The 27,821-nt window shown below is 35.2% G+C and overlaps 1 protein-coding gene across 11 annotated transcripts; it reads left to right on the top strand.

Annotated features, from left to right (window-relative positions):
* Positions 1–26,015, top strand: LOC136202270 (uncharacterized). Of its 11 annotated transcripts, none has more exons than XR_010674391.1 (21): positions 1–241; positions 2,004–2,289; positions 2,539–2,644; positions 4,040–4,147; positions 4,508–4,689; positions 6,233–6,428; positions 7,697–7,954; positions 9,488–9,634; positions 9,975–10,056; positions 11,343–11,456; positions 11,543–11,712; positions 12,476–12,588; positions 13,535–13,646; positions 13,744–13,815; positions 13,966–14,092; positions 14,345–14,459; positions 16,969–17,159; positions 17,275–17,387; positions 21,075–21,357; positions 22,219–22,279; positions 25,770–26,015. XR_010674391.1 is itself a non-coding variant. In XM_065992785.1 (20 exons), exons 2-19 carry the CDS (start codon positions 2,009–2,011, stop codon positions 21,351–21,353), a joined length of 2,766 nt encoding a protein of 921 aa, XP_065848857.1. In that variant the 5' UTR covers positions 1–241; positions 2,004–2,008; the 3' UTR covers positions 21,354–21,357; positions 22,219–22,509. The 11 variants fall into 11 exon arrangements, 4 of the variants coding, with proteins under 4 accessions (XP_065848857.1, XP_065848856.1, XP_065848859.1 ...); XR_010674390.1 differs by lacking the exon at positions 25,770–26,015 and adding an exon at positions 24,784–25,763; XR_010674392.1 differs by lacking the exon at positions 25,770–26,015 and adding an exon at positions 24,052–24,716.
* The last annotated feature ends 1,806 nt before the right edge of the window (positions 26,016–27,821 follow it).

The raw sequence follows: 27,821 nt of genomic DNA, 5'->3' as shown, positions 1-27,821 counted from the left end.
CTTAGCTTATTTTTGCAACTTATAGCTTCTAAAAAAAAAGCCGCCAACCATTCAATCTCCTCGCACCGTCGTTTTCCTTATTGCACCACTGTCGTTCCGTCTCGCACCGTCTTCATTCTGTTTCGCACAACCGTCCTCTCGCACCATCGTCGTTCCGTCTCGCACTGCCTTCGTTCCGTTTCGCACCACCGCCCTCTCGCACCGCGGTTGTTCCGATCTCTCGCCGCCGTTGTTGATTAAGGTAAGTAGCAATGTCTGGGTATGCTGTCTTTATCTTTTCGTTCAGTGTCTGGCTTGGATTTTGGTATTTTCTGTTTCAGCCATTGATAAACAGAGAGCTACGAAGTGAAGTAAGAACGGCTGCTATCTTAGTTATTATTGACTTGTTGTATTTAGAATGAATTTTAAGTTATCTATACGCAATTTTGCAAGGATTAATCACTCCTAATATATTCATTGAAGCTACTTAATTATGTGGAACTGCATCAAATGTATATATAGCTAGGTTCGTGTAAGCCTTACACTGTAAGGTCCCCAATCTCCATTCCATTTGTCATTTAATATTTAATAGATAAATTGGGTTTTTGGATAGCATATGTGGTTAATTAACCATGCCAACACTATAAATGCCATTCAATATTAAAAACAAGTAAATTTTGGGATGATTTATTGAATGAGGATATTGGGGAAGAAATTGGTGATGAAGTTGATGTAGATATGCTTGTACAGCAGCTTGGTTACTTGGGTTCTAGTCTTAACTAGAAAACTCAAGTTGTGCTTCTTCTTTTTCCTGCCTCCTTCAGTCAGTTGAGGCATTTTAAGCAGGACGAATCTAGGAGGGTCGGGATAGGGCTTGAGCACCCACTTGTCACTGGAAATCTCCATTGAAGTCCGTATGGAGTTTTAGTTATTTTATTAGGGTATAATAAACACCCCCAGAAAAAAACAACTAAAACTCATAGTCATTGGAGTACTCATTGTCACTGATTTCAAGGTCTAGATGTTTTGTTTTTATTTTCAGCTGGATGAATGAACAATTGTCAATAAGTTATTGTTGAAACAAAAATTAGGAGAAGCACATATGACCCCTTTTTTGTACTAAAGGTTTTTTTTGAAGAATTAAGTGATTTAGAAATTAATTGTTACGGTTGGATCACCTTTTGTTTGTATGTGATAAATTGCATCTGCTGACTGCTATGATATTTGTTCTTAAGCAATTTATCCCATTAAACAAAAAGTGACTTTGTTGTAGGAATTATATTACTAATGCTATAAAAGGAATTATCCCATATAAAATAATAGGAAATTATAGCTCAGAGAAGTCTTGCAACTTCTTTAACTTTTGAATTGAGTTGGCATACTTTGGTTTTATTTTTCTCATTCATCTACTAGTACTTTGGTTTGGGACTAAACTTTATGTTGCTATTAGGATTTAGAATTGAAATATTGATTTGCATTCTTATTGGGGATAAACTTCTAATTGCTACATAGTATTAAAACCTTGTATTCTTAGAATAGAAAAATCCCATGTTGATGATTATAAATTAAGAAGAGATTTACAACTTGATCTATCTCAGGTAGTCGAATCACTATTTCCTAGGCCAATTCTTGCTGATTTCCGTCGAAAGATAAAGAGAGCTCAAACAGACATTTAAATTCGATTGATATTGCAGAGAATTATTAGGGATACAAATTTGAAATTATTTAGATTTTTTTTCTTCTCAAAATTCATCTCCCTGAAATAGAAGAGAAGCATAAATTTTTTCCTATTTGACAATAAAGTCTTCTTTTCTTCTTCTTTGCCACCATCACTCATCGGCCACTGGCATGGCTCTTGTGATTTCAGAGTCTCTCATCATATGAAGTTTTGGAATTCTGCATATATATATATATATATATATATGCTTGTTTTTATGTTTCTTACATTTAGCATGATAGTTATTTAAACCTATCTATTTGTGGAACTACAAATTAATATGCTTTTGTGTGATATGTGGGAGTAGAGAACATGGAAACTGAAGTTAGCGAGCTTAAAGATGATGCGCTGAATATGAGTAGTGAAGAAGGAGAGGAAGATGGAGAGATAGAAGAAGAAGAAGAAGACGATGATGATGATGACGAAGGCGATGATGGGGAATTTGAAGAGCAGGAGAAGGAAGAGAATCATTTTAATTCATTTGAAATTGATGCTGACGATGGTTCACAAGTCTCACATTTTGAGCAATTCAATCGTGTTGAATATGAAGCTCTTGCTGCGGAAAAGCGTAAAAGACTTGCCAACAATGAAGGGTTTGTATCAGTAACTTGTAGTTTAAAGTGTTCTTTTTTTCTTTTACTAACAAAGTTAGTTGGCTATGAAATAAAATGCTAATAAAAAGAGATAGGGCTTGAAAGTATTACGAAAAAAGATTACACCTGGAATATTTTAAGTGTCATAACATAGGTCACTGTTTCCACTTCCTTTTGTTTCCCTCCTTTCATCAGCTTTGTGATTGAATGTTCTAGTGTATTATTTGTAAATGTCTTTCCTTGTCTCAGTTCAGGATCAGGGAAGAAGGCTAGACTGGAGGATATGTTTGGAGCTACAGCAGATGAAATAATGGAAGCCATGAATTATGGTATTCGAAGGAAGTCAAGAAAGAAGGTATGCCATTTGTGTGTATGTGTGCTTGTCTGTGTGTATTGTTGTATACAACAATTATCTTGCAAAAAGAAAAATAGTTTTTTTTTTTTAGGTTTTAGAGGTGAGAAATAGGCACCTAAAATTATATGTTGACGTTGATTCTACTGCATGAAACTTCATTGTTCTATTGTTTCATGTTCCTTCCTATATCTGTTTGAGCGTACCTTCCTTTTGCCCCTTCCTGTATTTTCTGAATGTATCATTAAATTGTCTCACTTCTTGAATAGGATTTTTTAGGATTCTAACTTGGAGCTTGTGGTTTTCAAAGTTCTCTGACATGTAATTGTAACCACCATTACTTAATCTTTTAACAAAGTTTGATTGCATTATTTCTTTAACTGATGTGAGCTTCCTTTTCTGGAACACATAAAAGAGATGTGCCTCACTCTCATCAGATGGGCATTATTTTGGTCAATGAAATACTAGTTGGCTTTGATTTTCTAATTGAACTTCACTCATCTGAATTTGTAAGTACTTCATCTATGCCTCAGGCCCAGAATCAAATAATAGTTGATAAAATGGTGCTTATTTAGACTATTTGATACAATAACGCATTTGGAATATGCGGATGCTGTCATGCGCCAGCTGCAGTTTCATGATATTACTGATATGTACCTTTATGTAAGTGTCCTAAGTGTCCCTATGTGTAATTGTCCTAAGTACGTGTGATCCTTTGTGCAAGTGTCCTAAATATGTGTATATATGTCTTATGTACAAGTGTCCTAAATATGTGTATATATGTCTTATGTACAAGTGTCCTAAGTATATGGCTTAAATTACCCATTTGTCATCTTAGTAATTGCATAAGGCAGCAGTTACAATAGCAGTTAGTATAGGCAGCATTTTCAGGTTCTATGTAATATTTATTTCAAAAGAAATTTAATGAAAGAAAGCAAGCATTATCCAGAAGATTAGTTTCTTGAGATTGAAGGGTTCTCTCTAAACGAGCCCTGAACATAAATCAGAAGATCAAACTAACCATAAAATTAACCATCCTTTAACTAATATCTCAGGGCCATAAAACTGTTTGTCATCTTAGTAACTGCACAAGGTAGCTGTTATAATAGCAGTTAGTATTAGGCAGCAGTTGCATTGCAGGTTTTATGTATACTCCCTCCGTCCCATGAATGTATGCTCAAATTCACCTTTTGACGTAACTACAAAGAATACATTAACTTCCAAATATTCCCCTATTTATATTGATTTTTAAATATTAAATTTATCTATAGAATTTAAATTAAATGTTTTGTTCATGTAGGCTAAGATGAGAGGTAGAAGGAAGGGATCCAAAAAGAAAGTGTGCTATCCTGATCTATGTTTATTATATTCTTCTTAGATATTATGTATCTTGTGTAGGCTAAGATGAGAGGTAGAAGGAAGGGATCCAAAAAGAAACTCAGCCCACAGATAACAAAGATGCTTGGTGATGCTACCGTTCTATATGCACATGGCCGTTATGAAGAGGTAAGCTATTTTTTGCAATTTAATTGTGATTTTGCATTTGATGGTGCTCCCTTTACATTTAATAACTTCAATTTTAGGAATGAATTATGGCTGAATAAATACATTAAAATAAATTGAGTTAACGAAATTAAATTTTAAGTCTTTAGCCTTTTGCATTTGAATAAATGCATTTTTGCTCCCATGGAAATTGAGGCCTTGCAAAACAAATTGCGTCTTTAGTTGCTTTTTCAACTTAGAGTTTCATGATCTTTAATTATGTTAGCTTTGTTTTGGCTGGTGTGTTTGTTGGATTCTGTAAAATGGGCATTATATTTGGTGAGCGAGTGTTTCTTTGCTTATGCTTATGAATATTTTTCGCAGGCCATACCTGTTTTGAATGAAGTTGTAAGGCTAGCACCACATGTGCCTGATTCATACCATACACTAGGACTTATCCATATTGAGCTCGGTAATACTGAAAAAGCAATGGGATTTTATACAATTGCAGCTCGTCTTATGCCAAAAGATTCACCTTTGTGGAAAACGCTTTTTGCTTGGTACAAGTAAGTTATCATTGACAATGCTGCTTAATGAATTTAATCCTATGAGTTGAAACTACGAAAAGCTGTCTCTACATGGTTACGTTTTTTTTGTAAGTGTTCTAAGTGCTTATTTAGGTGATATACAATGTTTGAGCTACTCTCATGTAGCTATCATAGTTATTAAAGGTGCGTCTGAGGGGCAGAAGGAGGTAGGCGACAGACCTATTGCCTGAGAAGGAAAAAGGCAGGCGGCTATTAAGAAGGTGCTCGGCTGAGCATGCCTTTTTGTCCCAACATGGTACAGGAGGCATGCCAAAACAATTTTATTTTTATTAAAAAAAAAAATTAGGGTGTTTTTTTAAGGATTCAAGACTTGATAGAGATGAACAAGAATGGAGGAGCTAATTCAATTGTAAAAGAGAAGGGGAGAGAAGTTCCAGCCAGCAAAGTGGTGCTTTGGACTTGATAGAGCCATTTTGGATTTGAGCAAAGGAAGAAAGCAGGAGGGCAAAAGGAGATCACAAGATAGGAAATATAATTTATTAGGAGGAGAAAGAGGTGGTAGTTCAAGGGAAGAAGAAACCAACCTTTTTATTTTAGTAAGAAAAGAAAAGAAGGCTGGCTGCGGATATTTATATGAGCTAGTGACAGCGGTGAAGAATCCAAAGCCACCAACTCCATATTTAATAATATCTTCTAATGGTAATCCTTTAATGAAAATAAAAATAATTTTAGGATAAAAAAGTTTTTGTTAGTTAACTTAAGGATTTGATTCAACTCTAGAATTTAGGGACAGGGGTCAAATTTGCCTCTAAGGTTGTCGGAAAAGAGCAATTTCATCATTATCATATGAAATGACCCAATGTTGCTCCTATGATAGAAACCCTAGTTCAATTTTACCTCCACGATAGAAATCTCAGTTCAATTTTACCTTTTTATAAGTAAACACTGACGGAAACTACAAATGGAATTCATTGGAAAAAAGAGTATAATTTAGCTGGCTAGGATTTCTATCATGTGGGCAATATTGGACCCTTTTGTACGATAGGGGTAATGTTGATCTTGCACAATTACCTTAGAGGCAAAACTGACCGTTATTCCTAGAATTTATCATTTCTCAAATGTTAACTATTGTCATTTATGGTTTTACTTATTTTTTCTTTTGGGCGCCTTGCGTTGCTCGGCGCGAGCCTGAGCCTTGCTCCTCGGATCCAGGACCCCCTTGTGCCTTAATGTGCCTTGCATCTTTAATAACTATGGTAGTTAAGTTAGCTTCTTGGATTCTAGAAGGTTAGATGATCTTTTTTCCTCTTCGTTGCTTCCTCTAATATAGTTGGTGATAAAAGTTCAGATGCAAATATAACTTACAAAAAGTGTTCGAAAGTTAAAAAATATAATAAAATGGGCTCCAGTTTTGTTCAGTGTGGATTAGCTATGTACTTACAAACATATCAATATGTGATGTTGTCAAATTTGGACCACCAATAGGAGTTTCTAGTCCTTGATTAGATATATTGGTGGGGCCTCATTTTCTATTCAGACTGACATCTTGAATGAAATGCAGTGAGAGAGGAGATGCAGCTCGTGCCAGGATGTGCCTTTCTAAAGCTATAAGAGCAGATCCTAATGATATTGCTCTAAGAGTTCTGCACGCATCACATTTTGTTAAACTTGGAGATTTGCAAAGGGCTGCGGAGTCATATGAACGAATATCGCGAATTTGTCCAGAAGATGTTGAGGCTCTAAAAATAGCTGCGAAGGTTTTTATTTTTCGTGTCTCTTAATTGGAGCATTATTTATTTAGTTATTTTCCTACGCTTGCAAAATCAATTCACAATATTTAGTGGTTCAGTTCCTTTAGATTGCGATACTAATATCACTTTGGTATGTTTTTCCCCTCATATGCTTTGTGTGGTCTGTATCTGACTCTTAGAATTGAATGCTAAGCACTGCAACACAATTAAGACTTGAATATAATATATATATGGAAGGGTTGTCAGTACTATAAGGATTTATGCTGGTGTGACATAAAAATACAGTCCTTGTCTTGGTGAGTTTGCAGCTAGCAGCATCAACCTTTACCACTTGCTTTTCTGCTCTGTATATGATTAAATAATGAAATGTATGCAAGGTTCCGGTGCAGCATTCCTAACTGTCAGTTTTAATTGATGTAACCTAGTTTCAGTTAGCTACAAGTTTATGGGCAAGGTCTAGATCATTGTTTGCCATGCTATGATATGTGGTGACTATGAGAAATTGAGAATACTAGAAACGGAAACAGGACTGCACAAAGAATGAACTTGGGAGGAATTAGTGTATGTGAAGAAATGTGTAAGTGGTGGAAAGAAGAACTTATTATGACTTCTATAAGAATGGTCAAGTGGCTTATATTGAAAAAATATTTGTAGGAAGGTCGATTGAGATGGTTTTTCAACATCTAGCAGTATCAGACTAATTTAAGAAGGTAGTGAATAAGGAAATAAGATTTTATGGCTTGACTGAAGATGTAGCTAAGGCCAAGTAGAATGGAGGCCCATATACCCCAGACTCCTTGACCGAGATCGACGGTCATAATCATTAGCTTATATTTATTTAGGAATCAGCTCTGATAGATGTAAGTTGTATGGTTTTCTGTTATTCAGAGACCAATATGGTATAAAAATAGTAGTATTGTTGGATTTGAAAGTAAAGACATAACAAGAGGAGCAAGAATAAACCAGGTTGTTTAATGAGTAAGAGAAAATAGTAAAGAAGATGAGAATAAAAATGATTCTTATCATCAATCTGCTTATGAAAAGAGATACCAGGAATAAAAATGCAGATACTATGATTTAGATTGGCCCCTTCAATTTAACATCAGTAACAATTTTCATACTGTTTATGCTTGTACCAAAATGTGAGCTAGATAAGCTCTTGATGGAGATGTCACGAGGCTATTTATTGCTGGGCACAAATTTGTTCAAGATATCAGCTCAAATTTAATTATGTAGTGGATCTTGATTTTTCTTTTCTTTTCTTTATATGCCAGTTATATTCTGATAGTGGGCAGACAGAACGAGGTGTTAGCATTTTAGAGGACTATCTCAAGGGTCATCCATCTGGAGCTGATATCGATGTGGTTGACTTGCTTGCTGCTCTACTCATGGAAACTAACGCATACAATAATGCTCTTCAACATATTGAACGTGCTCATGTGGCATACTATGAGGGGAAGGAAATGCCTTTGCAATTGAAAATCAAAGCAGGAATTTGCTATCTTCACCTTGGAAATATTGAGAAGGCGGAGGTTTGTTGATGTACTTCTGTCCACTATTTGAAATATTTAAATATTTTGCTGTTTGTTCCTGACTGAATGGAAAGAGGAGAGGAGGAAATATTTAAATATTTTTGTCGTGTTTTCTCCTCTCTTACCTTTTGCAGCTTTTGAAAGCATAGATTTGTATGTTCAATTGAATGTGTGGTTCTTCTTCGATGTGCTGTTAATTTTTGGTGTGTTACTTCTCTACCAGTGTTTCTGTTGAAATATGAATTTATAAGCTGGAAGAATTAGTCTTTAAACAAAATCGAAGGATCATAAAGCAAATTGACCCGTATAGGAATCATTATAATGTCCTGGACAATGTTAATAGTTCTGTTGTAGGAACTTCCATGGAATTCTGTTATTCTGATTGAGTTTCTTTTTCCTCCTTCATTTATTCGTCTGTTTCGGCTTTCTATGCTTCATATTATTTTTTTGATTTGCTCTAATACCTGCATTGTATTGGTCAGTTAAGATTGAGACTTTGTGAATTAAAGTTTGCATTGACAGAGTTAGTCATTGATCTCTTGTTCCCAAGCTGGTTTTTCTTGATTTCTCTAATGGATCAGAACTGTGTGACCTAACTAGTTAGTTTTAAAACAAGCAATTTTTCTTCTATTTTGCTACATCATGAATCCTGTTCAGAGTTTATATGGGAGTGAGGGAGGGAAAGACAACAGTTATTTTTTGGAAAACAATCCTTGGGCCATGTCAGCAAAAGCCAAAGGTGCAAGTGTCTTATCTTTTCATGTCTTGTTTAAAATGTAGGTTTAAAATTACAATACTATTCCCTTTCCATTATGATTGATGGGTAATTGAGGCAGCACTTTTTCTGGAAAACATAGGCAGCTTACTAATCATTAACTTGTTGAAACCACAGTACTCTGAGAAGACGTTTTTTTTAATTCTAAATTATTATAGATATAAATCCACGCTTCTTTTTCTCTCATTCATTTTTTATTTCATAGAAAGGAAACATGCAGAGGGCGAGCCTTGGGTCAACGGTAAACGTTGACCTCGTGCGACCAAGAGGTCACGGGTTCGAGTCTTAGGAGCGGCCTCTTGCCAAATAAATTGGCAGGGGAAGGCTTGCCTCCAGTACACCCTTGTGGTGGGACCCCTCCCCGGACCCTCGCTCAGCGGGGACGCGTAGTGCACAGGGCCCCCCTTTTTTAAAGGAAACATGCAAACCCAATATGGGTACCTGTACCTCGATAAGTTGTCTTTGCGAAGGGAATTTATAAAGGGATTTGGGTTTGTATTTTAGTTTAGAGTGTTAGAATTGAATTTTATTGCGTTACAAGATGTTCATTCTTGCCATATAAGATGGGATTTAAGGATCATTAGAAACTGCCAGAAAATTTCAGCATCCTTAAAAAAATCAGTCATTAAGTGTTGGTCATTTTAATAAAATCTAGATGAGTATCAGTTTGGGTATGATTTTTGTCTTTTTGCTTTTATTTTTGTTCTTTTTTCAGGAATTGTTATTTGTACTCTGAAGTCTTTTTTCATGATTTTTAGATTCTGTTTACTGATCTGGAAGGGGATAGTGCTTCTAATCATGCCGGACTTATAGTTGATATAGCTGATGCCTTCATGATTCTTGGGAATTTTCGTGCTGCACTGAAGTATTATCATATGTTGGAGTCAAAAGCTGGAGTTGACAATGTAAGGATTGCTTTTATGTTTTGATTTACATTTCATGATGGTGTATCCTGTAAAGCATGTACTCCTTGTTGCATTTAGTGGTCATCATGAGTCATTTCTCTCTCTCAAGTTTTCTAGTTTTATAATATGTTATCTGGATGCTTTTATTTTTAGATGTATATTCTATTCCTTTTTCTAATTATTCGTAATTTTTCCTGCCTCCTTCAACTAAATATTCACCTGGACTCGTTATTAAAAGACCCTAAACACATAGAGAGCACACACTTGAGATCTATACAATTATATATATTTGAACAACGGAATATCCATAACAGATTGTTATGTTTGCATTTCTCTCCAGGAGGGCTATATTCATTTGAAAATTGCGCAATGTTACTTATCCTTGGATGATCGTGTGAAAGCAATTATGTTCTTCTATAAAGGTAACATGGGTTCTTGACTTGAGCATCTTAGTGAAAACAGATTATACATGGCGGATTTTGTGGAGAGAAATTGCCATCATGTGTCATGTCATGGGGTACACTTTTGTTAGTATTGCATTTGAAGCTTAGACCATAACCTTTTGAGGTTAAAGAAATATGTTTCCTCTCTCCAACTAGTGGCCCATATAGTGAAAATGTCCTACTTAAATTTTTACTCAAATGTTTGGTACCTAATTGCTTGACTTCAAAATCTACAAGGATCTATTAGCTTGATTAAACCTTTGAGGGCATGCTATATTTAATAGTTTTCTTTTACCTTTTTTATAATTATAATAATTGCATGTCAAATTAACTAGCAGAAACAACAACATTTCAACAGAAGAATTTAATGGTACATGAAATCAAAATGTGGATGTCATAGTTTGATTTAGAAATTCATGTAAACTAGTAATTGTAGTAACGTTGGGGCGCATGTAATAATTAGCTCTGCATATAGTTTATGCTTTCGGATATGTTCATAAATAAAGGACATGACAACGGAAAAATATTGATTGATAGGTTATTGTATCAATTAATATGCATTTTTTTTCTTATTGCAGATTGCAGATTAAATTTTATTTATAACTAATAGGACTTGAAAGGCCTCACCATGATTGCAACTAACAACTAGAGTAACACTGAAAATATAATCTGCAACTTGTAGGAAGACAGAGTGATAAAGTAAACTGATATGTATGATCAACGGGTACTGGTAGAATATTATTGTAGATAACAATCCTTAGAGGATGATCCACTCAACGATAGATTCAGAAAGGCTGAATAACTGTATTGGAAGGCAACGTCAAAGATATTTCTGCAGTCATAGAATGTTGGAAACACTATTAAGAAAGGGCATATAAAATATATATTGATTCAATATTATTCAAACTTCAGTTACCTTCAATGTTGTACATCTTTTAGATCTTTGTTTAGGCATGGGAAGTAGGCTCTTAACATAATGCGGGGTTTGTCTGGGGTATGCTTAGTTGCAATGGCAATATGGATCACATTTTGAGGTTTACAGATGTTTAGGTCATTAGAGGCTTTATATATTAAATTTTATTAGTTCTATTTACATTGAAACAAAAGTTTCTAGACTCTAGCAGGCTAGCTCATGTTGTTTATTCTCTCCTTGGATTTTTCCGTATACTTTCATCTGTATCTCTTCATAACTTAGAAAGCAAGATTGATTCTACTTTCCAGGCAGTTAAATAAAATGTGTTGGCCTAACTAATGTACCCCTTTAGCTTTGCCTGGACTCGAAGATAGTATTGACTGTAGATTGGCTTTGACTTCACTTCTGCTTGAAGATGGCAAAGAAGATGAAGCCATTTTGGTGCTATTACCTCCAGAAAATTTAGGTAATACTAGCTTGATCTTTTTCTTTTCTTTTTCCCAATGTAAATGACCAAAGTGCTCACCTTTGTCCTGTGCCTTAAATTTGCAGATTCTGTTAATTTAAGTTCTGATCAACAGAAACAACCGTGGTGGCTTGATGGGAAAATAAAACTGAAGCTTTGCTACATATATAGGGCTAAGGGATTGCTTGAAGAATTTGTCAATACAATACTCCCTTTGGTTCGTGAGTCACTTTGTGTCAAACCTCTTCCGCAGAAGGTAATTGCATCATTATTATATGTAACTAGCAGCTTATTCATATAGCTCTCTTTTTTTTTCCTATTTTTCGCATCATAATTATTATAAGAAACCTTATATGCGTAGTTCAACTAGATGTCTTGTTAGGTGTGATCTCGATTGGGTACAACCACTGCTGTTAGAATTTTACGATTCGATTCATCTCTATTTCGAGCCGAATCTATAGGGTGAATCTAAATTGTAGCATAATCTTACTATTCGCAATTCGAATCATACGATTCGATTGAAGTGTATTTCAAGTCGGATCTTCATCATTGTTCACCAAAAACTTCAACAGTAACTACTAAATCCACTATCCTCTAGTCCGATTGTTATTTTTCAAGTTATCAACTCAAACTAGTTTCATTCCATTGTTATCAAGTTGACAGCAAGACAAAGCAAAGAGTCAGAAGCTCAAACTCTCCATCTCCACTAAGTTATCAAACAGAGTCCGATTTGTGAATTAGTTTTGTTAGGACTGTATTTGCATTAGATTTGAATTGTAAGTACTTGATTGATATGATTTCTTTTTTGACATTAAAATTGCATTTCTAGACTAATATTTGATAATATTTTGAGTTCAACATCGTAAATATTTTATATTTTATAATATTATGAATTTGAACTGAATCTTATGATTCATGAGTCACGATTCACAAAATGTTAGCATACCATGCATAATTTGAAGTCACTGTTAGTATTATTTTCCTCTAATTCCTTGTCATTTTTCTTTAATATAAATTAGGTAAGTAAAAGACTGACAACTAGTATTCTCCGTAAAAGATCCAAACTTCTCGATGTTGGAGAAGCTGATGATGTATTTGGCGGAGTTAGGCCACTGGCTTCTCGCTTGGATCTGTAAGTAGTCATGTTTTGTTCAACAATAAAAGAATTAACTTTTTCATGAGATATTTTCATCAAAATACAAGTTGAAGTAAAGATGCTAGCTAGTCTACTTTACCAATTAATCTCCATATAATCAAATTAAAATAGGTTTACATGAAATCAATGTTCTTATAATCTTCAACCATGATGAAATTGATGGATCAATATCATAATGCCACAGAAGATGGAACACATTTGGTTGAAAGCCAGTGACCTCTAGCTTGTACATGTGAGCTAATCAAACTAAGCATGTGCTCCAATCAACCAAAAGTGAATTATTAGATTTGGGTGCAAAATAAGATTCGTATGACGAAATTTTGTACAAAAGCTTTCATTGCTTTTATAAATTCTTAAGCTACCTCGTGTTTTATATTGAAACCTAAAACTATTAGTTGATTAGCTATTTGCTTAAAAGTTCCACAAGTAATTTCTATTTATTGTGAGGTTTCGTCAAATCTCTAATGATCAGAAAGTTGTTTTAGAGGAATCCTCGTATTCTTCTCTTTTTAATGTGTACAAAATTACATTAGAGTTATGTGCACCAAGTCAGTAGCAGATTCATCACGTTCTAATTGTATAAGAATCTTGCATTACTAAGTAGAAAGAAGCTTCTGAAATAAAAATACACTAATCAAGCTAGTTCCTATTAATTTTCAATCTTATCTGACACCAATACAAATTATATGAGGGCGCCGAATTTGATCACCAGTTAAACCGAGTTATAAGAGCAGAATGGTGTTACATTTGAGACATCTTCTTTGGTCCTTGTTAAGGAACCGTTTGAACCAAAAGTTTAAGTTGATAGTTAAAGGTCCACTCCATATTAATATATGACAGTCCTATAAGACATGCACCGTATCTTATATTAGAGATTATGTTGGTGAGTACACGAGATTAACTTGTTAAGGATCAATGCTAGATTGAAAGCTGCTAGAGCAAAGAAGATGCTTAAAAAGAAGGAAGAAGAGAAAGCTGCCGCAAGAGCTGCTGGCCTTGATTGGCATAGTGATGATTCAGATGATCAATCATTGGTAACTTATTGTATTTCCATATATATGACCATTAAATGTGAGATACTGTAGTCAAATTGTAAATTTTTTTTAATTTCAATCTGTTGCCTGGTTTCAGGACGAAGAAATCACAGTTCCCCCTCTTCCTAATTTTTTGAAGGATGAAGAGCATCATAATCTGATTATTGATGTATGTACTTTTTTAGTTCTTGTTTTGAAACTTCCCTTTTTCTTTGATATGTGCAAGTTCTTTGACACCCTCCTGGCCCTATACTTATTCATGTTGAATAAATGCTGTTACATTTTCGTAACTTAGAACTCACCTGTTTGTCTGGTTTAGTTGTGCAAAGCACTTCAATCATTGGAAAGATATTGGGAAGGACTAGAGTTTATCAACCTTATACGAAGATTGGCTTACAAAAAACTGCCTGTTGAGATGAAAGAGGAACTTCAATCTCTCGAAGCACGTAATTCCCAAACTTATCACTTGATATTCATCCTTGTCAACTGTTCTAAAAGTTGGACCTATGAAGATATTAAAGAAGGAAAAAGTTGTCCTTTAATTCCTTAGAATATAAATAATTCCCATTGTTCACTTATTATTTGTTATTATTATTTTTCTTTCTTGCCTTTACTATAGTTTCTCTTTGGATACCCATCCTAAAATATGTGTGAAGATTCTCGAGACCTTATAAGAACTTTTTTCTTTTTTCTTGAAGAAATGTCATACAAGACTATAGACCCTAAGCATGGATTTGACTGTATGCGGACCATTGTTGTGCGGCATCCGTACAGCGTTGCTGCTTGGAACTCCTATTACAAAATTACTTCAAGGTACCCGATCATACTAGCTTCATTTTGTCTAGATTTTTATATTTTCTCATGGATTAGTGCACTTTGCGTAGATCCCTAGTATTTTGAAACATGCAAGTCATGGGGTATTATTTAAAGATTTAAATACATCTTGATATGAATGAATGTATCAGACGAAAAGAAATTCAAGAGACAAAATTTAGAACAAACAAAAACTTAAGGCCTTATTGCTCCCTGTATTTGGCCCAAAACTTCAAATGTCCCCTGAACTTTTAAAAGTTCCAAATGACCCCCTAGTCTTATCCAATTAAATTCAATAACCCCCTATTTTCAATAGAATTTGTTGGAAGCAGAAAATGGAAGACACTCCGTCACGTGTAAAAAAAATGCCAAATACACAAATAATTAGGAACTTTTTAAGTTCACGGGGCAGTTGGAGTTTTGGGATTATTGAATGCAATTTAGACAAGATTAGATGGTTATTGGATGCAATTGGACAAGCATAGGGGGTTATTGAATGCAATTGGATAAGAATAGATGGTAATTTGGAACTTCTGAAAATTCAAGGGAGGCAGTTGAAGTTTTGGGCCAAATACATGGGCCAAAACTTAAAGTAGACTGCTAGCTTATCAAACTGAACATCATCCAAAGTCATTACTGGTAGGCTGGTAAGATGTCAAGAAAACCAGCATATTTCCAACAAATTGGGCCCACATGTTTTATGGATGCTGACATTTCTCTGCTTTCAAATATGCCATATGATTGAATAACAAATTAGAAAACCATCACTGAGGTTCTGAATATTCGATTTTTTTAATAGTGCCTTAGAACTTCTATTTTAAGTCACATTGTGCCAAATAAAATTCTACTTATTTAAGTCGCATCAAGGGTTTTCCCATTTGTGTCAGTTATTTCTTAAAGGTGCTTATGTGATTTTTGAGGTCTCAATAGAACACTAGAAACGTTCAATAGAAGAAATTTGAATAGTGCAATGGCTTAAAATGATGGTTTTTCCCAACAAAAGACTTGGACTCTTTTCTTTGTTGATTTTGAACATTAAAATTCTCCAAATTGTTCTGGACATACTGTTCTCTTGTAAAATAGCGAAGCTGTCTCTAAATTTAAACCGGAGGACGAAAAAATAATTGGGACATTAACATTACCCTGTACATTTTGTTCTATGTCTCCTTGCTGCCTCAAGATATATTTTTTTTTGAAATGGGAGGTCTTTTTGTTTTCAAATCTTTGCTGTCTTCAGAAGCTATAATATTCTTTTGAAAAGTTAAAACAATGGTTGATTTGAATTCAAATGCTAGAATGATTTATGGAGATTGCCTGAATTGGGAATATTAGAAGGCGAGGCGGACATTTCTTTCCTAAAATGGAAAGGGGCAGGGAGATTTGCTATTTGCAATATGCTTTGTGTATAGGGACAAAAGGACGGACCCCAAGGGTGTACTGGGGGCAAGCCTTCCCCTGCCAATTTTTTTGGCAAGAGGCCGCTCCTAAGACTCGAACCCGTGAACTCTCAGTCACACGACAACAACGTTTACCGTTGCGCCAAGGCTCGCCCTCGCTTTGTCTATAGGGATAAGGTGCAAAAATACCCCTAACATTGTCAACCAAGAACAATATTAATATATTACCCCTAAGATCAGAAATGGTACAATTAAAGACATAATGTTGTCAAATTGGTCCAATTTCAATTTCAGACATCAGTAACAGCTTCACTAACACTGTTAAAAGTTATGTTTCCCTAATCTACGATGGCTGCATTCTTGTTTTTCTGCTCTTTCTCTTGGCTTCGCAAAAATACCAGGAGCAAAAGGAGGATTTCCGATCAAGACTTGTTCATTTAGACCACTTCTTTCGTCATTAAACAATTGGCGCGTTTAACAAAACATGAACAAAAATTATTTTGTTGATATTTTACTAATTTATTTGAAACCAAAAGAACCCAACTTCATTTAAACCTCTCAGGTGATATTTGAAACCAAGGAGAAACCTAAAAATCCTACAAACCCCTTAGCTCTTTAAATATATTTCATATTTTTTCTATGAATAATCGCTCCTTGTAATCCTTACAAATTCTTCATGTTTCTGAATATTTCACATTTGTATCAATGGAATTTCTTGAGATTAGTTGGTTTCAACGATTTTCAATACAATAAGAGGCGGACAGGTTTTGATGTGATTGGGTTTTAATTAATATCATTTTTTCTTTTGCTAATCATGTAACGGCAGCCACATAGATTAGGGGAATAGAATTTTTAACAGAGTGAGGAAATCTGTTAGGGATGTCTAAACTTGGACCAAGTTACCAACTTAGAGCTCTTAATTGTACCATTTTTAACGTTAGGGGTAATATTGCTCTTGGTTGACAACATTATGTATTTTTGCACCTTATCCCTTGTATATATCATTTCTTCTCTATTTCCTAACATCGAGTGCTTACCATCATGGTTTTTTTGAGCTTTATATAGTTGTATCTCTTTCTTATTTACTCCGAAATTTGCTTGTGATGGTATAGGTTTGGAAAGATCTATTCAAAGCATGCGAAGTTTCTACGCTATATGCGAACCAAACATGATGAATGTATATCACCTATTCTCATATGTGGACATCAGTTTAACATGGCCAGTCATCATCAAGATGCTGCAAGAGAATACTTAGCAGCTTATAAACTGCAGCCTGAGAGTCATCTAATTAATCTATGCGCCGGTGAGAGAATTTTCTATATGCTTTTTTTTTTTTTTTTTTTTTTTTTGTGAAGATTTTATACTGTGCTAAGATCACAAAATTATTAAACTGTTGAAATGTGATTTGTCTTATCCAGGAACATCATTGGTTAATTTAGCTCTTGGATTTAGACTTCAAAATAAGAATCAATGTCTTGCACAAGGCTTATCATTCCTTTACAAAAATTTACAGAATGCTAAAAGTTCCAAGGTATGCTTTCATTATCATATCAAATTTATTTTGGTTGGTGCATCAAATTTCCAATGTTCATCGGACATTTTTCACACTTTGAGGCTGAAGAAAATTTTCATTTGATATGAGCTAAATGTATTAATTTTGCAGAGTCCTTATAAGCAAGGGCTGTGTTTTTGTTTTGTCAATATACAACTATTCATTTATGGATCGTACTTATGTATTTCATCTTAGTTCAGCTTAGTAGCTTTATTTTTTTCCAACTCGTACAAAATACAGTATAATTTTTTTTTTCCACGTCTATTCATGTGTTTGTGATCTGTTACAAATGAGTGATAAAATGACGCGATGTGAAGTGTAGATAGAAAAATTCGTGACTGAGAAGACAGTTTGATGAATTATCTCTCAAATTGACTAAATTTTCCAACCACAACAACAACAACAACAAAGCCTTAGTCCCGAAATGATTCGGGGTCGGCTAACATGAACCATCATATAAAACCGTGAAAATCAAGTCGTGTCAGCGACACAGATTCGCTCCCTCCACTCCGTCCTATCCACTACCATATTTTCCTCAATTCCCAGTAAACTCATATCACTCTCGATCACCCTCCTCCAAGTTTGCTTAGGTCTTCCCCTACCCCTCACCACTACATCCCTTTGCCACTCTTCGGTTCTCCTAACCGGCGCATCAAGCGCTCTACGTCTCACATGGCCAAACCACCTTAGTTGGTTTTCTCTCATTTTATTCTCAATAGATGTGACCTCTACTTTTGTCCTAATTATTTCATTACGCACCCGGTCCTTTCTCGTATGACCACACATCCATCTCAACATACGCATCTCCGCCACCGACATCTTATGGATGTGGCAGTGTTTCACTGCCCAACACTCCGTACCATATAACAATGCTGGTCTAATTCCAACCTTAGGGGTAAAATTCCTCTTGGCTGCTAATATTAGGGGTAAAATTGCACTATTTTAGATGTTAGAGGTATTTTTGCACCATATCTGGAAATTAACTTTGCACAGAGTCATCATATGCAAGGCCTGTGTTTTTGTTTTCTCAGTGCACACCTATTCATTTATGGACCATATTTATGTATTTCATCTTAGCTCGGCTTAGTATCTTTATTTCTGCCATTAAATATAAAATTTGAGATTCAGTGTTATAAATATGGGGGTTTTATGTAATGGTTTGTCAATTGTATAGGAATTTTTTTTTTTCCAAACTTTTTTCGCATTTTAAACTATCTATTAATTACTTGATGTACATATAAATTTAGGCATAAAGCCATTTATCCCCCTCAACTATAAGGCTAAAATCAATTAGCCCCGATTCTATAGTAATCAGCAAACGGGTCCCTAAACTATGCAATACCGACCAATCAAGCACAAACTAACAACAACAACAAAGCCTTAGTCCCGAAATGATTCGGGGTCGGCTAACATGAACCATCATATAAAACCGTGAAAATCAAGTCGTGTCAGCGACACAGATTCGCTCCCTCCACTCCGTCCTATCCACTACCATATTTTCCTCAATTCCCAATAAACTCATATCACTCTCGATCACCCTCCGACAAGTTTGCTTAGGTCTTCCCCTACCCCTCACCACTACATCCCTTTGCCACTCTTCGGTTCTCCTAACCGGCGCATCAAGCGCTCTACGTCTCACATGGCCAAACCACCTTAGTCGGTTTTCTCTCATTTTATTCTCAATAGATGTGACCCCTACTTTTGTCCTAATTATTTCATTACGCACCCGGTCCTTTCTCGTGTGACCACACATCCATCTCAACATACGCATCTCCGCCACCGACATCTTATGGATGTGGCAGTGTTTCACTGCCCAACACTCCGTACCATATAACAATGCTGGTCTAATTGCCGTCCGGTAGAATTTTCCCTTCAATCTATTAGGCATGCCGGGATCACAAAGGAAACCCGTAGCACTCTTCCACTTCGACCAACCAGCTTTAATCCTATGAGCAACATCTCCATCTACTTCTCCATCCGTTTGGATAATAGATCCTAAATACCGGAAGCAATCCGAGGCCTGAACAACTCTCCCATCTAGGATGATTGTCCCTGCCTCCCTACTCCTACGGCCGCTAAACTTACACTCCAAATATTCTGTCTTACTTCGACTCAACTTAAAGCCTCTAGATTCTAGAGTTTGCCTCCATAGTTCCAACTTCATCTCCACTCCTTCTTTCGTCTCCTCAACCAACACAATATCATCTGCAAACAGCATGCACCATGGTATACCATCTTGAAGTGAACTTGTTAGTTCATCCATAACGATGGCAAAAAGAAATGGGCTTAGTGCGGAACCTTGATGCACTCCAATCGTAATAGGAAACTCTTCAGTCTTCCTAACACTAGTACGTACACTCGTGCATACTCCCTCATACATGTCCTTTATGATGTCAATATATTTCCGCGAAATGCCTTTCCTTATCAAGGCCCACCAAAGTACTTCCCTTGGTACCTTATCATATGCTTTCTCCAAGTCAATGAAAACCATATGCAAGTCTTTCTTCTTATTTCGATAGTGCTCCATTAATTGTCTCATTAGATGGATGGCTTCCATAGTTGATCTTCCCGGCATAAAGCCAAACTGGTTTTCCGAGATCTTCACCGTCCTCCTTAGCCTTTGTTCAATCACTCGCTCCCAAAGTTTCAAGCACAAACTAACAGTGACATTTATAACTTCTCCTCTGTTCGACATCCTTGATAGACAATACTCCCAAAAACGGTAACATTTCGACACTGATCCAAAGTCTTAACAAACTCAACTCCCTCGTCTTGGTTTCCACACACTTCAATACAGATTTGAATGAACTCATGATTTTGAATTGAGCTCTCTGGAATTTGCCTAAGCTTCGATTTCAGTTTCTCCATCTGAGACAGCCTCAAGATTTTCCTCGCGTCTTCAACCGAAATTCCAAAACGATTAGGATCTCTAGCCTCTGGTTCCTTCGCCGGAGGAGCTGGTCCATCGAAGTGGATTCTATCTCCAGTGATGCTTTTGAGACTCTTCCTCAGCTTCTCCCCGACAGGCAGGGAAAGGAATTTAGGTATTCTTTGTGGAAATTAGATTTGGCTTCATTTTGTGGTACTGTAGGTTGTAATGAGGTAGGGGAAGAGATTGATGAATGTTGAAGAGACACAGTCGGGGAGGCACTTCTGTAACCGCCTGAGAGACGATTTGATGGCAATTTACAAAGCGCCATTGATCAAGAAGAGAAGCAAACGGCTAATTTTGAGAGCTTGAAACGTGTTTAAGGTTAATGAAGAAGAGAAACATATGGTTGAGAGCCTGAAACGTGTTTAAGGGGAAAGTAGGAAGAAATGGAAGAAGGGAAGATTCAATAATGGTTCATTCTGTTAGTTTGTGCTTAATTAGTGGGTATTGCATCGTTTAGGGACCATTTTGCTGATTTATGTAGAATAGGGACTTAATTGATTTTGTACCTATAATTTAGGGGACCAAATGGGCTTTATGCCTAAAATTTACTCTATCTAATAAAAATATATCAGTTACTCAATTAGATGATTTCATACAGAATATGAATATCATGATTCAGGAAATGTACACAATTTAAATGTTAAATTTCTGAGGGACTTGGAGGTTATTCAGCTTATATTGTTCAAGTATCGGTTATGTTTTCCGGCAACTCATGTGTTTCGGTGATATAGGTGTCTTTACAGGAGGCGTTATATAATATCGCTCGCGCGTATCATCATGTTGGACTTGTAACACTTGCAGCTTCATATTATGAGAAGGTGCTTCAAACATATGAGAAGGATTACCCAATTCCGAAACTTCTGAATGAAAACACGGACGTTCCTGAAAATTTAAACCCGGGTTATTGTGACCTTCGAAGGGAGGCAGCTTACAATTTACACTTGATGTATAAAAAAAGTGGAGCGATTGATCTTGCTAGGCAAGTCTTGAGAGATCACTGCACTTTCTGATTAGGTATGCTTTAAACTTTAGTAGATATACATTAATATTAAGGGATAATTCCAAAAATGACTCCTGTGCTTTCGCAGATTTGCAGATAGGTGTCTGTTTTTTTTTTTTTGCAAAACCAAGGACTTTTAGATTTATACTGCTAAAAGTTTTCAATGATTGATGATATTCTATCAACTTTAATTCTTTGATTTTTTAGTTTTGAGGTTATTTAGGTCTTGCTGGTTAAGAGAGAGTGTTAATGTTTAGAGAGAGAAAATAATTTGGAAAATAAAAAACGTGGTTCCATGAAAAATATAGTACCAACCAAATTTAATTATTGGAATTTTCTATTTTGAAATAATCAACTGTCAAAATTGTCAATGCCAACTTAAAAGTCATTGGTTTTGCAAACGGTGCAACAAATAAAACAACAGACACTCATCTGCAAGTCACCGAAAGCACTGAGGTTATTTTTGGAATTATCCCTAATATCAATTAATTTTATTGAGTTTATTTTTAAATTTTATAATTAAATGATTAGGAGAACCAATTAACTTGATTATAAGTGTTTCATACACTTTCACCTAATTTCAGATACTCCATTTTTACTACTATTACGTATTCCTGCATCTGTTTTATTTTTAGTTTAATCACATCTAAGGTACAGTAATTTCAATTCATTGATAGTTACATTACATGTGCTCAATTTATTTTGATAATTAATTGATTAGGAGAACCAATTAATTTGATCAATATCTCTTGCAGCTGCTTGAGGAATTCCTTCCATTACTTTCTCTTGGCCTTTTGGATAATAAATCCCGGTTCGTTCATCTGGAATCCAATCATTATTATCTCCACTGATGCTCTTTTTCTTAACTTCCTCAGTGTCGAGCTTCGTTCTCTCGAGCAATGTGTTGTCCAGAGAAGAAGAAGAGCATTTCCGCTGGTAAGCTTTCCGAATCACTGGCCTGTATTTAACGGATCAGTAATGAAAGCATACAATCAAACTGAAAATATAAAAAAGAAATGTAGGCTTACTTAGAGATTATAGAGTTAGCTCCTCTGGTAAATGCACCACAAGACATGTTGTTTTTTGGATGATAGAAGTTCCTAATTAGTGGGAGAATTAGATGAGTTATGTAGTTTATATATGTATATATTTTTTTTTTGAAAGCATATACATGTGTCTATCTATCTATCTATCTATATATATATATATTATCCATCTCTCTTTTCTATGTAGATTTGTTTTGGGACAGTTTCATTTACGTCATTCTCAAAACTGAAATTATGCTTTCTTCCATACTCAATCATGGAGTGGTTGAGTCTAGATGCGCTTGTTGATGCCAATTTCAGTTCCATTTTTCTTGGGCTGGGCTGTATTGTTTTCTATATGCCCTTGTTCATGCCAATTTCAATTTCAAATATAGGTGAGAATTCGGGATTAAATGCATCATTAGTCATTGAATTTACATGATTGTCTTAAAATGCTAGTGAATTTCAATTTGTCACGATAAAATCACTCACATTGATGACATTTGTGACACATAAGAATGAGTCAACTCAGAATTCTGACTGAAACGACACGTGACAACTACGTGTAGTTTATTTTTAGGGATAAGGTATCAAAATAGGCCTATGGTTTTTGGGAAAGTATCAATTTAGGCTCTATGTACAAAATAGCAACAATATAGGCTTAATGTTTAAAAAAGAGTACCAATTTAGGCCTCGATAACGGAACGAGACACGTTATTGATATTACTCCGTTAAATTCTGTCAATTATACATGGATGGAGAAATCAGAACTCAACTGAGTAATAGGAATGACGTGTCCAATCCGTTATCGAGGGCTAAATTGATACCATTTTTTAAACGTTAAGCCTATATTACATACTATTTTGTATCTGGAGCCTAAATTGATACTTTCTCAAAAACTATAGGTCTATTTTGGTATTTTATCTCTTATTTTTATGAAAAAAACTAAATTTGTTGCTATGTGTCGTTTCGGTTAGAGGTCTGTGTTGACTCGTGCTCATGTGTCAATCACATTTCAATCCCTTTTGGTTGAGACAAAAATTCAAAGTTGAGTAATTTGATTGACAACTTGAAGTTGGGTGACCATTTTGAGACAATCATGTAAGCTCAGTGACTAACTGTGCATGATCACTCAAGTTTGCCTTTAAAATAGGATAATAAAGTCGCTAAAGTTTTGCTCGGTTCACAATAGCTGATTTGGCGTCCACTTGGCACCGAAAAAATGATGTGGACGATTGGCAATGGACCTCTATGCCACATGTTATCCATGTAGGTAAAATTTTGTAATGTGTCTACTGTGTGGCATTGAGTTAAAAAGGGGATTGGTAGAAGAAAAAATGAGTTTAGGATTTAGGCTTAAGACAAGAAATGAATTAGGTAAATTTGTGTGGCATTGAGTTAAAAAGGGGGTTGGTAGAAGAAAAAATTCATATAGTTGTTTTTTTTGTAAAGCGGTAAACGTTGTTGTCGTGTGACCGAGAGGTCACGGCCTCTTGTCAAAAAATTGGTAGAGAAAGGCTTGCCCCAGTACACCCTTGTGGTGGGATCCCTCCTCGGATCCTTATTTAGCGGGAACGCGTAATGCACCGGCCCGCCCTTTAATAACCATAGTTAGTTTAATTGTTACATTTCTATTTTCTTTTATAATTGTGCCACGTGATGTGACAAAATGTACTTATGCAGATTACGCGTGGCATAAAGTTCTTTGCTAATCGTTCACATCAGTTTTCTGGTGTCATGTGGATACTAAATCAGTCATTTTGTTTTTATTGTGGTTAAAGCAAAACTTAATGATTTTATTGTTCTATTTTAAAGTTACTATTGTGCTATAATAGACAAATTTAAGGGGTGTTTTTTTTTACTTAATTTTCTTATTTTTGTAATTAAAAGAAGAGTTTTAGATGTTTGGTTAGAGATGCTTTTATAACAGCAAATAGCAGTTTGTTGAAGTTGTAATTTTCTATCGATGGTTGTTGAAGTTTGTTATTGGGTTGTGGCGGATAGATTGGGGGCTTGATTTGCGGGATAAGCGTAAACGTTATAATTCTGTCGAGGATTTTTTTGGTTAACTCTGAGTGGATTAATTTAGAAAATCTGCCTTCGGATGTTCAAGTCAGTATTCGGTCAATTCAAAGAGGTCGTGATAGTAATGACTTCTGTGCTTGGCAGCTCTTTGAGAAAGGTAATTTCAATGCTAAGAAATATTATTCGGCGGCTTGGTGGATTGACATAAGTTTGTTTGGAATCCCCACATCCCCTCCTCTCGTTCTTTCACCTTTTGGAGAGTTTTGCATGGTCGGATTTCGACTCAAGATCTGCTCCAGCGCCATGGGTTTTTTATAGCTTCTCGATGTGCTCTTTGTGGTGTGGATGTTGAGTCCGTTAACCTTTTATTTATTAACTGTTATTTTGCAGGTTCTCTTTGACGGGTGCTTGAGCAGTTTTTCGATTGTTCTTTGCCACGTTACTCCCAGTTTACCCACTTCTTCGACAGTCTGTGTAGTTTATGCTTCGGCTCTCAGGTGTCCTTGATTTGGTGTGTTGCTTTTGTCACTTGCGTAGAAGAAGGGAGCTACGTATGAGTTAAACTTGTCGACGGAAGTCTTCTTTCTCGACGGTGAAGTAAGACCAAGCTCATGAGCTTATTATCCTAGGTCGGAACAAGAATGGGGACTTACAGCAGAATGCACCTGTGCGTGGTCTTTTGTGATAGCCAAAGTGCTATTTAGCCATGGGCCGTGGGGAAGTAAGCAGACTAGGTATCCCCGTAATAAGTACGAAATCAAACTTTCCCTGTAAAAGGGACGTTGCCCTTTGCAGCCTGTCCATAGTGCTCTGCGAACTACTCCTTCGACTAGGCTCCCCTTGGTTAATTTGGTACATTAGGAATGAAGCAATTTTCAACGAGGTTTTCCCTTCAATTCGCGCTAAGAACAATCTCTTTTGGATGATCATGGAGTATTTTACCAGTGCTAGAGGATTTTGCACTTCAAGCCGTGACGTTGAAGGCTTCACCAAGGTTGTCTCCTGCTCCCAACATCATTTCAGTCCGTTGGATTAAGCCTCCTCCTGGCTGGGTTAAAGTTAATGTTGATGACTCTGCTTTTGGTACGCCAGGTGAGGCGGGGGCGGGTGGAATTTTTCGTAACTCTCGCGGTTTCTCAAAAGGCTGTTTCGTGTTTTCTATCCCTCGTTCTTTTGCCTATTTGGCTGAATTGAGAGCTGCAATTTTCGCAATTAAATTAGCTTGGGAGAATAATTGGCATCATCTTTGGGTTGAATCAGACTCGATGTATATGGTTAATCTAATTAAAAAGCGTTAGATGGGCTATTCGTCAAGACTGGTTGTATTGTCTCTACATTTGTTCAAGGATGACCATTTTTTCTACCCACATTTTCAGGGAAGGAAACAGAGTTGCAGACGCTCTTGCAAAATGTGGAGTTTCCTCTTCGGCAATTAACTGGTGGCCTACTGCTCCGACTTTTTGCAATTTGATGATTGATGATGATATTTGTAATATTAGTCATCTTAGATTCTCTTAACTCTCTTTTTTATTTTCTTTTTGTTTGTTCTCCTTCCATTTCTCCTGTTTAACTCATACTTTTCATTTTTTAATATATTACGCTCGTCCCGCTCAAGTTCTGTCTCATCCCAATTTCTATAAAAAATAAAATAAAATAAAATGAATAATTTTGTATATAATTTTAGTGAAGTTATTTTGCTTAATTTATGTATAAAAATTCACTAGAATGTTGACATGATTAGGGGTGCAAATGAGTCTGCCTAGTTCGCAACTATTCGTGTTCGGTTCGGTCAAAGTTCGGATTGATTGAGCTCGACTCAAGTTCGAGATCGGCTCGAGCATTAATGAATCCGAGTTTGAGCTTTCTTGGGTTTGACTCGAAAGCTCGTGAGCAAGCTCGGATTCATTAATGCTCGAGTCCCGAGCAGGCTCGAGAGTTTTTCTAATAATATTATATATATTTACTATTAAATTTTTATTTTGCAATTTAAATACATTTTAATTTTGTAATTTGTTTATTAGTTTTTTTAATTAATGATTTTGAACCAAACATGAATGCTTGGTCCAAAATTCAATTTGAAACTATATGGTTGTAGACTAAATGTTAAATTCGAATTTGTTGGATTCTATATTTGATTAATCTTATTATTTTGTTCAAATTTGTTGTAGATTATATATTACATTTGTTTTTTGGAGTTTAAATTTTATATTCCTTTTAGATAATAAAATATTATTTGGGTACAATTAAGTATATTGAAAACTTCCAAAAAAAATTCAAAACGAATCGCTCGACGAGCTCTAAAATTCCAGGCTTGGTGAACTTCGAGCTCGAGCCGAGTCTGGTCTCGGTTCGGCTTGTTTGCACCCGTAGACGTGACACAACAATTTATTATATGCTATATGCTATTGAAGTTCTGTGATGGAGCAATTTTTTATTTTTATTTTTATTTTTATTTTTTTTCATTTTGATGACTTGTTTATATGATATTTCTAGTTAATATGTTGGTTTTGGGAGAAAATGATTACAGTGAAATCAAAGTAAACGTGGACATATTTTTGTTATGAATTTATGATATTTTTGTTACAAAGTTTTTTTTATATATAAAATGATATCATTTTATCAGATAAAAAAAATACAAATACAATATGAAAAGGGTTAAGGTGCAAAAATATCCCTAACGTTTTGGGTCAGGAGCAATTTTACCTTTATGGTCTAAAATGGTGTAATTTTACCCCTAACGTTGGAAGTCAAGAGTAATTTTACCCCTAACGTTGATAAATTGAGTCAATTTCAGACACTATTATAAAACACAGATATTTATATTCATTATTCTGCACCAATTGCATAATAATTCGTTATAAAAGGATTTCATGTTTTTTATAATTTAATAATAGAATTTGAGATTAATATTTATAAATTCGGTGAATTTTTTGAATTTTTTTTTGTTTAATCCATACAAAAAGACAATATTTATTTTTTATTTTTTTTCACATCCCAACGAATGTTTGTGATTTGTTACTAATAAAATAATACACGTATGAAGTGTAGATAACAAGATTCATGACCGAGAAAACAGTTTAATGAATTAAAAAAAAAACGCTGCTGCCATCATAGGGGTTCGAACCTTAAACCCTTAATTTATACTCCATGTTACTTACCACCAAGATAACTACTTTTCTTGTGTAATATGTGACGCGATGATTAATATACCATCGCACTATAGCTTTCATTGTTAATATTTGACGCATGCACTTATTAATATTGATTAAATATGCATAATAATGAATTATTAATAGAAAAAAAAGAAATGTGCATAATAATGAATTATTAATAGAAAAAAATTCAAAAACATGCTCCAATTTCTTATTTATTTAATTCCTTTATATTTTATAATTTATGTTATATAAAATCATTATATTTTTTTAAAC

Source organism: Euphorbia lathyris, chromosome 8, assembly GCF_963576675.1.
Source record: "Euphorbia lathyris chromosome 8, ddEupLath1.1, whole genome shotgun sequence".
Taxonomy (NCBI): domain Eukaryota; kingdom Viridiplantae; phylum Streptophyta; class Magnoliopsida; order Malpighiales; family Euphorbiaceae; genus Euphorbia; species Euphorbia lathyris.
The sequence above is the reverse complement of the archived record's forward strand: the minus strand, read 5'-3'. Positions and strand labels throughout refer to the sequence as shown.

Excerpts from the sequence above, each read along its gene's own strand:
- LOC136202270 (XM_065992785.1), top strand. The coding sequence starts at position 2,009 with ATGGAAACTGAAGTTAGCGAGCTTAAAGATGATGCGCTGAATATGAGT. Across the intron at positions 7,955-9,487 it reads GAAATATTGAGAAGGCGGAG|ATTCTGTTTACTGATCTGGA; the intron begins GTTTGTTGATGT and ends CATGATTTTTAG. Across the intron at positions 17,388-21,074 it reads AGAATGCTAAAAGTTCCAAG|GTGTCTTTACAGGAGGCGTT; the intron begins GTATGCTTTCAT and ends TCGGTGATATAG.